A 12,370-nucleotide genomic window follows, 5' to 3' on the forward strand; every position below is an offset into this window, starting at 1 on the left:
AAAATGCAAACACTAAACTGATCCCAGATCTGTAGTAAGAAAATGCCGTTTGGAGCATGCGCAGGTAGCTGTTCGAGCAGTCGCCATTTCAAATTTACGAAGCTTTATTGGGCTGTTTTGGTTGTCTATCGATGGAGTTTAAATAAAGAGCTGGATTATTTGAATAAAATTCAAGGTAAAGAGGATGTGTGTTAGTTTGTGTCCAGATTAACAGTGATCAGGGTTGTGCTTTTGCTATTGTTTCTGACATTTCGTTTTATCCTCGAAGCTAGCTTAGCTAGCTAGTAGTAGCATGGTCTACTTGGATTTTGAAACTACAAATGTTGATGACCATATATGGCTACGGCCATGCAGTGTTTTCATATTTCTTTAACAAGCTAGCTAAACTTTACCAATTAATTTACCTAATAATCTAATATTTTACATGCCATAGTCTAAGGGTAATATTTGCCTTCAACTTTACTGCTTTCATAGTATAATTTAATGTAAATATTAATAATATTGCTACAGTAATTTCCTTCGTAGATGCGATTAGAACAGGAAGAAAAGATCAGTCTTGTTCTGTAACATGATGGAAAACAAGAAATCCACGAACTCCTTCCTAGCGCACACACCTCTATTGACTTTATTTGCGATCATACTGTACGCTGTCACCACTATAAATATCTAAATCACCACAGTTTGGAAGAAAGCTTGTCAGTTGTGCCGGTGGCGTGTTTCCTCGTTCCCCGTACCCGTGCAAGGCTGTTAGAGATGGAGCTGCCCAACTACACCAGGCAACTGACGCAGCAGCTACGCTCCTTGAGGAAAGAGGGTCAGTTCTGTGACTGCTCCATTCTGGTGGGGGACACTCCCCATCAAGCCCACAAGCTAGTGCTGGCTGCCTCCAGTCTGTTATTCAGGTTAATCCATTAATTGTTATTTTCAGTGCAGACAATTTGTAGCCCTGTGAAACGGCTTTGGCCTCATTTATGAAAAGTGCATAGGCTTTACTAGACCCACAACATCCCTCTACTTTGTCTCAGGTCTCTGCTGGAGGGCTCAGATACCATCTCAATTGACACGGCCGTGGTGTCCTCCCAGGAGTTCTCTTGCTTGCTGGACATGGTGTACACTGGAAAGCTGCCCCCAGGGAAACACAACTTCACCCGCATCATCGCAGCCGCAGACAGTTTGCAGATGTTCGACGTAGCTGTGGGCTGCAAGAACATCCTCGCCAACTTGATGAAGCAGTCAACTACTATCACTGCCACGACACACACCACCAAATCAGCCTCACCTTCACCAACCACCACCAGACCAGCCTCACCTTCACCAACCACCACCAAACCAGCCTCACCTTCACCAACCACCACCAAACCAGCCTCACCTTCACCAACCACCACCAAACCAGCCTCACCTTCACCAACCACCACCAAACCAGCCTCACCTTCACCAACCACCACCAAACTAGCCTCACCTTCACCAACTACCACCACACCAAGCTCACCTTCACCAACTACCAACAGCCCTCAGCTGAAACAGCTGAGCCAGAATGCTGAGCACACAGGTTCCCTCGAGGCAGCAGTTCCTAACATGGTAGAGGGCGGTGTGAACATTGGCACTTCTGGAGCCAAGGGGAAGGGGGAGGAGCCATCTTTGGAGAGGGGAGTGACCACCCAAGCAGCCACACAAACCAAGCCAATGAAAGAGAAGAAAGATATGGCTGGACCACCATCTAAAAGAGCTTGCCTACAACGTCCAGGGAGCGCAGGTGGGTTTCACTAAAAATAGCTCTGTTCTGTTTTGTCATTGAGTCCTGATATGTGTTAAAAAAAAAAAAAGAAAATAGCAAACCATTGTTGTACAAAAATATTTTATCTCCTGGCCCAAGCTGACCTGGATACTCTGTCAGCTGGAGAAGCCAAGATGCCAGCTGAAGTCGGAGATCTGTGGCAGTTTTTAAAAGGGCTCCAGACCTGGGACCGCATCTCCACCGAGGAGAAACAGGTGAGACTTACTGGAAGGCTGCTATGACAGAACACACAATTCACATGAAACATTATTACATAATACACTACCCATTATAATGTTGAAAGTCTGTGGTGGGCCCCTTTCCCTTCACTGCCATGTTGTTTTCAATCTCAGGTGATACTGTCCTGCTGTGACGAGGATCCTGGGGGTCCCGCTGTGTTCCAGAGGCTCCAGAGCAGGGTGAAGGAGCAGCACGGTCTCACTGCCCAGACATTACTCACCCTACTGGGACTGCTCAGGGAGTTCCACCCAAATCTGGCAACCCTGCTGCAGGAGCAACCAGAGGGCCTCAGCCAGGGAGCTACAGGTACAGAGTGGGACGATGATGGACAGCAAAGTGGCTGCCAAGCTCCGGTTAACACGGTAGACCGCGCCAACTGCATCAGCTCCTGATTTCTTCCATCCCCAGGCTCCGAGGCTGAGGAGCTGGAGGAGGAGCAGGCTCAGTCCGCCACTGGCCAGGTAGGAGAAGAGGAGGAGGACACAGAAGGAGAGGGCGAAAGAAAGACCAGGTCCAAAGCTAAACGATCCCCCCGTCGGTTTTCGTGTCTCTGGTGCAATAAGGTGTTTGACTATAAGTGTCGCATGGTGGCCCATGCCGACCGCTGCTCCATGTCCCAGGAGGCCACGCTGCAGTGCCCGGAGTGTGCAGAGGAGATGCCTACGCCGCAGGCACTACAGCTCCACCGCAACAAAGAACACCCAGAGCCCAAAACCGCCAAGAAGAAACGGGCACAGGTGTCCTGCGATATCTGTGGCAGGACTTTTGCCCATCCCTCCGGTGGGTGGAGCTAACCCCAGAATGAAAGACAACAGGCTTACCTGGTGTGAACAGTTTTGCAGGAACACTTGGCATGATATGCGTCTGTGGTTTTGTTGATCCGCTGTGTATGTTCCTGCAGGTATGCTGTACCACAAACGCACAGAGCACTTTGAACAGAAGCCGTTCGTGTGTGAAGAGTGCGGGGACAAGTTTGGGGCCAACTCGTCCCTGAAGAACCACATGCGACTCCACACTGGAGAGAAGCCGTACCGCTGCAAGAACTGTGACATGAGCTTCAGTGTGGCTGCCGCGCTGGCCTACCACACCAAGAAGAAACACTCTGAGGGTAGGAGACACACACACACAAAGTCACACACTAGCACCAAATCCAGGAGCTGGTAAAGCTCTAAAATGCTTCTGTGTGTGTGGGTCACATTTGACTAAAAATGGTGTGGACCTTTTACCATTCCACACGGAAAAATGATATACCCGGCTTGTGGTTTACTGTCCTGCTGTGAATGGGAACAAATTCCTGCCAATGATGGAGATTTCGAATGTGTGTGTGTTTTGTTTTCTTGTTTAGGAAAAATGTATTCCTGTCAGTACTGCGAGGCTCTCTTTGCTCAGTCCATTGAGCTGACGCGGCACGTGCGAACACACACTGGGGACAAGCCCTATGTGTGCCGGGAGTGTGGCAAAGGCTTCAGCCAGGCCAACGGCCTCTCCGCTCACCTACACACCACTCACAGTGAGTCAGACCCAACATTTCTGCTGAGGAACACTCACGTCATTGGGCGTGAAGACAACCGACATTTGACATTTCTCTCGATCCTTTTTTTCCCCCCGTCTTCTTCGCTCCCTCCTGGGTCTCCCTCTCTCCTCTCCCTCTCCTCAGATGTCAAGGAGCCCCATGACTGTCAGAAGTGTCGTCTGAGTTTCCCCTCCTTGGAGGACCACAGGACACACATCCAGGAGTGCCACCCTAAGGAGTTCCACCAGTGTCCCGAGTGCAGCAAGTTGTTCACCAACCCGGCTCTGCTCGAGAAGCACATAGCAGTGCATGCTGGGGGGAAGCCATACAGCTGCAAGATCTGTCAGAGGTCCTACCAGGTGAGAGAGTTATCCTGGAACACTAAAACCTCTTAACATGAAATAAAAAATTACATTAGTTTAGCCATCAATACAGTCGGGGCTGAAATTGATTTTCTGCTTTTAATACAACTCCTCTATTGTTTCGAGGTGACACATTGGGTATCCAGGGAGCCATTAGCAAGACAGTACCTGTCTGGCTTAAAAATAGAACAACAGATTTTTCACCATGCTGTGTCTGGGACGGGTGTTCTGTTCACTGGTCAGATGCCATGTCTTCTAGGACATCTGTTACCTCATGACCTGTGGAGTTTCTTAAACATACAGACCTTCATCATTCTGAACTATTAAAGAATGAGTTGGTAGATAATGGCGCCAATAGCACCAGAAGCCTATTTATTTGGTGGTTTATTTGATCTCTATTTTTTACAAGGTTAGTAAGTCATGTGAATGTAAATCATATCTTTCTCTGTCCACAGCAAATGTCAGGGCTGTGGTACCATAACCGGACCAACCACCCAGAGGTGTTTGGCGGTCAGAGCAGCCGGCAGCTGAAGTCTCTGCTGCGGTGCAACGTGTGCTCCAAGTTCTTTCCCAGTGCCAGTAGCCTGGCCAAGCACCAGAGGACCGAGCACCCAGGTGAGGGCGTCCACGACCAGGGAGTCCCAGGAAAGGCTTCAGGCCTGTTCCGTGCATTGTGACCGTCCCCAGCCTATGCTTGGGCAAACAAGTACTGTAATGTGTTTTTTTGTTTGTTATTTTAGTATTAGATTTGTGCATCCCTTTTGTATGGGACATACATTCAGTGGTCAGTTTATTAGGTACACCTACTCGTCAAGGCAGATTACAGCAAATCACGTGGCTGCAACTCAACATATAAAGAGATGGTGAAGAAGTTTTGCTGTTGTTCGACCAAACATGGTAATGGGGAAGGCACGCGATCCAAGTAACTTTGACTGTGGAATTATTGTTGGTGCCAGATGTGGTTCTTCCATCATCTCAGAATAAGCTGACCTGCTGGGATTTTCCCTCACATTCTCCTCTAGAGTATTCAGGGAACATGGTGAGGTAAATGAAAAGCATCCAGTGAGCGGCAGTTCTGTGGGTGAAGACACCTTGTTAATGAGAGAGTTCAGAGGAGAATGGCCAGACTTGTTCGAGCTGAGTGAACGGCCACAAATACTCAAATAACTGCTGTTTACGACAGTGGTGTGCAGAACGCCAAACTTTGAAGTGGTCTACAGCAGCAGGAGACCACGCACCGTTTACGGGGGTGCCACCAATACTAGATGGGCATACCTAATAAATTGCCCACTTAGTACGCTATATATTACAAAAAAAGCACAACCTCGTATACAAATTTGTACTTTGAGTATTATGGATTAATTTAAATCTTGGCATGTTTGATTCTGACAGGCTGTTGGTGGAGAATGCAGATCGACCGTCATCAGTTAAAAGCTATGACGTTGTCCTGCTCCTACATACTGTGGCGTTGCTAACATAAGTGAAATGCTGTTCTGTCTGTGACCTCCGCACCCCGTTTCCACCCAGACCCAGACCCATCGGGGGTGAAGTGCGCGCATTGTCCAGCCCTTTTCCCCAGCGAGGCCGACATGCAGGAACACGCCAGCACTGAGCATTTCAGCCAGGAGGGGGCAGCAGTGGGCTGCTCTCTCTGCCCCTTGGTCTGCTCCTCCCAGCTGCAGCTCCAGGAGCATTTCCTGTCCTTTCACATAGGAGTGGTGGAGGAGCAGACCTCCACCTCCCAGACGGTGAGACCCGCGGTCAGACCGTATAGACTTGGGTAGACTTTCATTGTCCGTGTCTGTGTAGTTACAGCATCAGTGAGAGCTTGTCTGTATTAAAGTGGCACATTGACTTGTGCTTGTGAAGAAGACATTGCCTGGTCCTTCTGATGACCTGGTTGGAGTCATGTGACAGCGTGAGTCATGTGACAGGATGACTCATGGGATAGCATGACTCCAACCTAGTCATTTGGAAGGATCAGCAAAGGAACTTTAAAATGGCTGAAGGCCACAATGTCAGTGTTAATGCTTATCTGGTTAAATCCTATCTCAGTTCTCGGTGAGCCAGATGGGTCTGTGGTAATCACAGAGTCTAGACTGTGCAATACATTAGACTTTTTTTTTTTTTAAACCCTAAAAAAAAAGGCCAGTTATTTGAAAATGCATTCATATTTTTACAACATACATTTCTGTTTTGTTTTAGATGTTTCTGGGAGACCTGGAGTGGGTTGTTTTAACCAAAATAATCAGAATTTATTAAAACCTGTAGACCTAAATATTTTCCCCAGCCCTGATTTATATCCTAACCTCTAGAGTAGGTGTAGATGTTAAGGCATTGGATAGAGGCAATGAAGTGATTAAAGTGATTTTAATGAAAGATTATAAAAAATCTTTGAAATTAATCTGTTCTCCTTTTCAGTTTTCATGTTCCCCAGGTCTGTTACACAGTACATCTATGTTAGCAACTGATGCTAGTTTACTCCTTCTGCCAGGAGACAGAGGCGGACCCTGCTGGTGAGGCGGAGCAAGTGCTCTCTGTGGACCAATCCCAGCAGGTGTTTGTTGCCCTGGGCAATGGGGAGGATGGTGACTCCAGCTCAGAGGTGATGGCAGTCAACATGGAAGACCTGCTAAATGGGACAGTCACCTTCATTTGTGACTAGGGCCAGTGACCTCTGACCCTTTACTTTTGCTCTCTGGTCACCACTTCCTGGTGAAGGAGGAGTTGTCTTAACAGTGGCCAGTGGTTGAATATATGGTATGAATTAATTTTACAGTCTAATGCTTCAAGTGACAGTGGTTGTGTATCCAATGAGAGCTGTATATACAGGACATAACCTACTAAGGGCCCTCAATTAGTGTTGTTCTTCTGAACAGAGCTGTTTATGCTCTTCATTTCCTTTGCAAGTGTGAAAAAAGGAGTGGTGATTTTCAATCATGGCTTTCAGACTTCGGCACTGGACATTAACGGACAGGTCAGTGAGCTTGTGGACCACAACAGCCTATGAACCGTCATTAAAGACAAGTTCTCCTCCTAAAGAAAAACATGTGAACAAATTTACTCCACCTGTCAGCAAGTCCTGTGATTTATTTGGAAATGTAGTTAGTCTAATGTGCACCAATCAGTCCTGGCAAGCGTTTCAAATGCTTCCTAGAATCACTGCTGTAGATCACACAAGTCTGTACCCATTTGATAGTCATACAAGTTAGTGTGGTCAAGCCAGGAACCCCCTGTGGAATTTAGAGAAAACGGGAAGGAGGAACAAATCGTCACTGACACCACAGAAATGTATCATCTTTGATCTCCAGGCACAGGTAGATCTCTTCATACTAGTCTAAGAGAACAGCTTGTCGTTTTGGGGCGTCCTTTATCAAATTCTTTGACATATTTATGTTTGTCTGTGTACGTCCTTTGATTGCATGTGTCTCTAACCATTTGTGCCGTAGGCTACATTATTTGGTTTTTCCTGGTATATCTTATGCATACCAATTCCTAAGCACACATTTGCTCCAAGGTAATAAAAAAGTTTAATTAATTGAGATTTCCTCTATGACTGCTGTACACTGATTTTACACATCTTTGAAATCCAGTATTATATCATGTTTTTGGGGGGGGGTTTCAAACAATGTACATTCCAGAATCCAGTAATCCAAATAATGGGAATCAAGGTTTTTATTGAGACTACACATCAGCAGGTTCATAGTGACCTTAGATATGCAGTGGGCATCACAGTGGAGAAGACATTGGGCAGAGGTAGGCTGGTATCTCCTGCATGTGGCAAACATAAACAGCCCTCCATTACTGACCATGAATTCATACTTGGGCCAACATAAGACAGCCCTCCATTACTGACCATGAATTCATACTTGGGCCAACATAAGACAGCCCTCCATTACTGACCATGAATTCATACTTGTCTCATTTGTGAAACACATCTTGGCTAGTAGTTGCCCCTAAATGGGGATCTAGGATCGTGTTAATACAAGTATACCAGTTCTGTACGTTTTTTTTCCACTAACCGGTTCGGTTAGTGGAAAACATCGGAATTTGGATAGATGTAGCGTAGGAGGCTAAGTGAAAGGAGTCTTATGCAGTGTACTTGTTAGGTGTTGGAAAATGTATTGTGAAAGGTACACCCAGTCCATGTACTTAAACATGACAAACTCATACAGCGTTGACCTTTTAAATTCACCTAATCCCACGTACCTAATCATGACACACATTCATAGCATTGACCTTTTATAGAATAATCAATTCAACAACACTCAAGGACAGTTTACACAAAATGAAGACACAACTGACTTTATTAAAACAAGAAGACAGGGTTGGATTGTTTGAAAGCAGGGACATTTTTTAGTAGGGTTTCATCAAAGGGAACTGGGTTTTAAAACATGGCATAAGAAAGGCAATGTAGTCCTTAAACAAAGACACTACCTGCTGCTTCCCAGCTTTGACCAATAGAATAGCATGGATATACAGAGGTTTAAGACGTTTTATAACACAAATTATGAACAAACGTCTTTACTCCAACAAGCTGGTATTTGGTTATTATTCCTTTAAACCAAAAAGGTTCAGTGGAGCATTGTGTAATGACAGTTTGCTATAAGTTTCTACCGACTGAATGAGACAGAGATGATGTAACAAGCTGGAACATCCAATCCATCCTTTGAGCTCAAGTGTTATTTCAATAAGATTTAAAACTAAGAAAGTTAATACCTTCCACTCCAAATAACAAACTTTTTTCTCTGTCCATAAAATTCCCTATTTTGCCAATACGTTAACCTTAAACTCAATAACCAAACCTTTTTGCCAAAGATTTGCCTAAAACTAACCCCAAGGTTAACCTAACCCAGAGTATTTTTATTTGTGGAGACCGAATGGTCAGGTTCTACTATCTTCATGGAGACTTGTGGTCCAACTCATGCAGACGCACAAATCTCAAGTAAAAAAATCAAAATCCAACATGCCATTCGAGACATGTCATAGTGACTTATGTTAAGTAACGTTATATAACGGAACACACAGAAGAATCATAAATACACATTTTAAATACACACACACACACACACACACAAACAAACAAATAAACAAAATAGTAAGTTCTCCGCTTTCCCTTCAGCAATGAAAATATACTGTATCGTCTCTAAACGTTAACTGGAAAAATGTGCACAGTACCATGTGTAGAAACAGAAGAAGATAGAAATAAAACCCTGTAGTTACCAACATTCTCTGTCCCAGTGCAGGTTTTAAGTAGCCACCTGGAGTGGGCTGCATACATGTCCTTTAGGACACAGAGGACACACCTTCACATAGGTGTCTGTAGTAGTTGGTGTGTTTACCAGGTGTCATCTTAGATACCTACTGTATCAGGGCCAACACAGATAGCCTAGCAGATAAAGCATCAGAACAGTAACAGAAAGGTAGCTAGATCAAATCCCCTAGCCAGCAAGGTAACACATTTATTGCTCTGTACCTGAGAAAAGGCATTTTAACCTAATTGCTCCCCACGTCGTTATTATTCATTCCAATTAAATAATGTGTTCTCAGTGAACCTGTTATAAAAATTGATTTCTGTCTATCGGCTACGCACTATATATAATTTACTATAAACCGGACAGTTTGAATCCTGAATGCTGATTGGCTGAACGCCATAGTAAGTGAATGTATACCACCAGTTTGACAAAACCTTTTTAACTGTTCTATTTACGTAGGTAATCTGTTTTTAATAGCACTGACACACCTCTGGAGTTTGTGGCAAAATACCACGGCTAGCACTGTATCCAGGCAGTCTGCAATGAGTCACGCCTAAGGACAGCTCTTAGCTTTTGCATATTGGCCATGAACCACAAACCTTTTGTACCTTTAGGCTGAATTTGACCATGCGAGTCAACATCCTCGTCTCAGGCGGTAATCTTTTTGCGCGGCAAGTAGGCGTTAGTGATCTGGTTCATGACCACCAGGGCTGGGAACAGGGGCAGCAACAGGAAGGCGTACCACAACGGCCCGTTCACTGTGGCCTGAAACCAGTCCGAAAACATGGCCGACACCACGGTCACCGTCGCCAGCAGGTACACCACCAGGCCACAGGTGGCGTGGTAGAGCTTGAGCCGCGGCGGAGACAGCTTGAACAGCTTGGGGAAGAGGAGGCAGAAGCCGCAGACGGCCTGGAGGACGGTGGCCGCCAGGGTGCCCACCCCCAGCAGGCTGTGCCAGGAGGTCAGGTGGGGACGTTCCGACAGGTTCTTGCTGGCGATCATGAAGCCCACGCCGGTAACTGCGGTCAGGACGACCAAGGCCTGGGCCAACCAGTGGAGACGGACTTTGACATTGCGAGACTTAAAGCAGAATGCCGTTCCCTCTGACGAGAAGATAAGGATGCCCTCAGTCAGGCACAGGAGGTACTGAGAGCGAGGGGAGAGGAAAGACAATGTGCAGAATTTTTTTAATAAAATGAGAACAAGCGCTTTTTTTTTTTTAAATGTGCTGCTCTCACAAGGCGAAATGGTAAGAGAGGTCAACCTCAAATTTTTTATATCTTAATGTACAACTGAGGTGGAGGATTGGGGTGGAGGGCATTTGTTGTACAAGTAAGACCGAGACAGACGAGGGCTGGGTCCATGAACACTGAGTATCACTCACAGACCCAGGCTTCAACTAGGACAGACAAAGGAACGTGTTGTTACGTATTGGATGGGGGTGTTGTCAGTGTGACAGGGGGACAGAGAGCCATGGTGTCCTGGAAGGAATCTTTTGTGTGGAGAAATAATGTTTCTGACCTGGGCCCATTCGCAAACTTTACTCAGCATGGTCCCAGTAACCATTAAATCAAGGACCTCCTGAGCTCCTTTTTCTAAAGACTGCCCTGAAACGTTCCTTCAGTCAATCAGTCCCTTGGGTCAAGTTACATCTACTTCTTCATCAGCCCACAGCCAAGGGTGAAGCTGCCTGTCAACTGTCTTTTGTTCCACACTGTTCCATCCATTATTAAACAGACACACACAGGGAGGTGGGGGGGGGGGGGGTTGTGGTATAATATTGTTTTGGTGTCTTTATATATGTTCACTTACTGCAACAGACATGCACACAGGATGCCAGGAGAAGAGACCTGAAATAAATAAAATTACATTGTTGGTAACTCCAGCAGACTTAAACTTGATCTTGGGATCTCTGCGTTTCATGTTTTGCTCTAATTTAGCAGCAAGCACTAGTAAACTGATACTGTGTTAACTTATATTTGATCAATACTTGAGTCCCTTTGACACTAGACTATAACAGGCAGGATGTGTTCTTTAGGAGGATATGCCAGTATCGTACAGGTCAACATCGCGAAGATAACTCACTTGTTCCTGGGCGGGACAGTAGTGAAATCAATACAGTGAGACCCACCGCTATGACATGGGCAGCGATCACCGCGACCCTCCGCATCCACACATAGAGCCAGAACTCGCTCATTCCCAACCCCTCGCCGACCGGACTGTACTCCACATCAACACGCATAACCACTCTCCTCTCCGACGCGGGCAGACTGACTAACTGGTGAAGAGCATGCAGGCTGACAGAAGAACGTTGACAAACCAACGGTCCGCGTAGCCTACGAATAACACATTTGCAAATACATGGCGAATAGTTGGAGATTAATCTCGTCAGTTGTTATTCTTGAGCCGTTGGCCGCAGCGGGGACTCGAGCTGAAACAAATGCTTCTAATTGTATGCTATCACAAATGTATCTTTGAACTATGTTGACCAAAACATCACAGGAAATCCATTCGTTGCTAAACAATAGACGTGCAATCTGTCCAATGGATTAGTCGATGGTAAATCTCCTCCCGTTGACAGAGATTGTAAAACGGCAGAATTCCCGGTTTCGCAACGCAGTTGACTACATTTCTAAACCTCACGGTTTCTTTTCGGGACATCCTGCAAATAGTCTGACAAATAGCTGGTCTACCAGGTACCTTTTGTCCTGCGCACCTGGAATACGACACTGTGTGGGCAACTGCTAGTTCAAACCAATCATCTTGTTTCTTTTATCCACTTCCTGTATTAGACCTCTAGTTTGATGAGACATTTTAGAGAGGCTTGGAAAAACAGACGTCACGAACAGAAAAGCCAACCCGCAGCAGCTCTCAGATCTGGTAAACATCTAATGGCGATATCTCCGGCAGCCGGGCGAGCCGGTTTCCTACCAGTAGCCGTGGCCAAGAATCAGTAGTGAACTTTCAGTACGGGGCGCACCCGTTATAATAATGGTTTTAATGAATTGATTGATATGAACGTGGGATTAATATTTGTCCATCCAATTTCCGAAACACGTCCTCTTGTTCTTAGAAAGGAGTGGCCCCGATCGAACTGACATGACGTGAAGGAATGTGGTTCATTATGCAAGTATATAGGCTTACACTCGATCGCTCTCCGTACGAAGCTAAGGTGTGTAGGCTAGCCTACCGGTCGGTCAAGGTTCCTGCGTCACTAGTTATT

General features: G+C 45.8%; 2 protein-coding genes across 3 annotated transcripts; one reads left to right on the plus strand and one right to left on the minus strand.

The window, feature by feature from the left end:
* Positions 1-181: 181 nt before the first annotated feature.
* zbtb40 (zinc finger and BTB domain containing 40) lies at positions 182-7,433 on the plus strand. The gene is made up of 11 exons (XM_013138170.4): positions 182-902; positions 1,026-1,753; positions 1,874-1,989; positions 2,128-2,320; positions 2,423-2,794; positions 2,916-3,122; positions 3,360-3,524; positions 3,672-3,886; positions 4,345-4,504; positions 5,417-5,637; positions 6,384-7,433. The coding sequence occupies exons 1-11, from the start codon at positions 754-756 to the stop codon at positions 6,552-6,554; spliced, it is 2,697 nt and encodes an 898-aa protein (XP_012993624.3). The 5' UTR covers positions 182-753; the 3' UTR covers positions 6,555-7,433.
* Positions 7,434-8,178: 745 nt separating this feature from the next.
* On the minus strand, positions 8,179-12,109 carry LOC105016839 (cytochrome b561 domain-containing protein 1). 2 transcript variants are annotated; one of them, XM_010880935.4, is made up of 3 exons: positions 11,233-12,109; positions 10,960-10,997; positions 8,179-10,293 (listed from the first exon to the last, which is right to left on the minus strand). In XM_010880935.4, the coding sequence occupies exons 1-3, from the start codon at positions 11,387-11,389 to the stop codon at positions 9,793-9,795; spliced, it is 696 nt and encodes a 231-aa protein (XP_010879237.1). In that variant the 5' UTR covers positions 11,390-12,109; the 3' UTR covers positions 8,179-9,792. The 2 variants fall into 2 exon arrangements, with proteins under 2 accessions (XP_010879237.1, XP_019910758.1); XM_020055199.2 differs by having other exon boundaries at positions 11,279-11,354.
* Positions 12,110-12,370: the final 261 nt, after the last annotated feature.

This window comes from Esox lucius, chromosome 17, assembly GCF_011004845.1.
Source record: "Esox lucius isolate fEsoLuc1 chromosome 17, fEsoLuc1.pri, whole genome shotgun sequence".
Taxonomy (NCBI): Eukaryota; Metazoa; Chordata; class Actinopteri; order Esociformes; family Esocidae; genus Esox; species Esox lucius.

What these genes read in the sequence shown, in the direction of transcription:
- zbtb40 (XM_013138170.4), top strand. Translation starts at nt 754, where the DNA reads ATGGAGCTGCCCAACTACACCAGGCAACTGACGCAGCAGCTACGCTCC. An exon ending in GACTTTTGCCCATCCCTCCG is followed by an intron (nt 2,795 to 2,915) that starts GTGGGTGGAGCT and finishes ATGTTCCTGCAG; the next exon opens with GTATGCTGTACCACAAACGC. An exon ending in AGACCTCCACCTCCCAGACG is followed by an intron (nt 5,638 to 6,383) that starts GTGAGACCCGCG and finishes TCCTTCTGCCAG; the next exon opens with GAGACAGAGGCGGACCCTGC.
- LOC105016839 (XM_010880935.4), bottom strand. Translation starts at nt 11,389, where the DNA reads ATGCGTGTTGATGTGGAGTACAGTCCGGTCGGCGAGGGGTTGGGAATG. An exon ending in ACTGTCCCGCCCAGGAACAA is followed by an intron (nt 10,998 to 11,232) that starts GTGAGTTATCTT and finishes TATTTATTTCAG; the next exon opens with GTCTCTTCTCCTGGCATCCT. An exon ending in CTGTGTGCATGTCTGTTGCA is followed by an intron (nt 10,294 to 10,959) that starts GTAAGTGAACAT and finishes CCTCGCTCTCAG; the next exon opens with TACCTCCTGTGCCTGACTGA.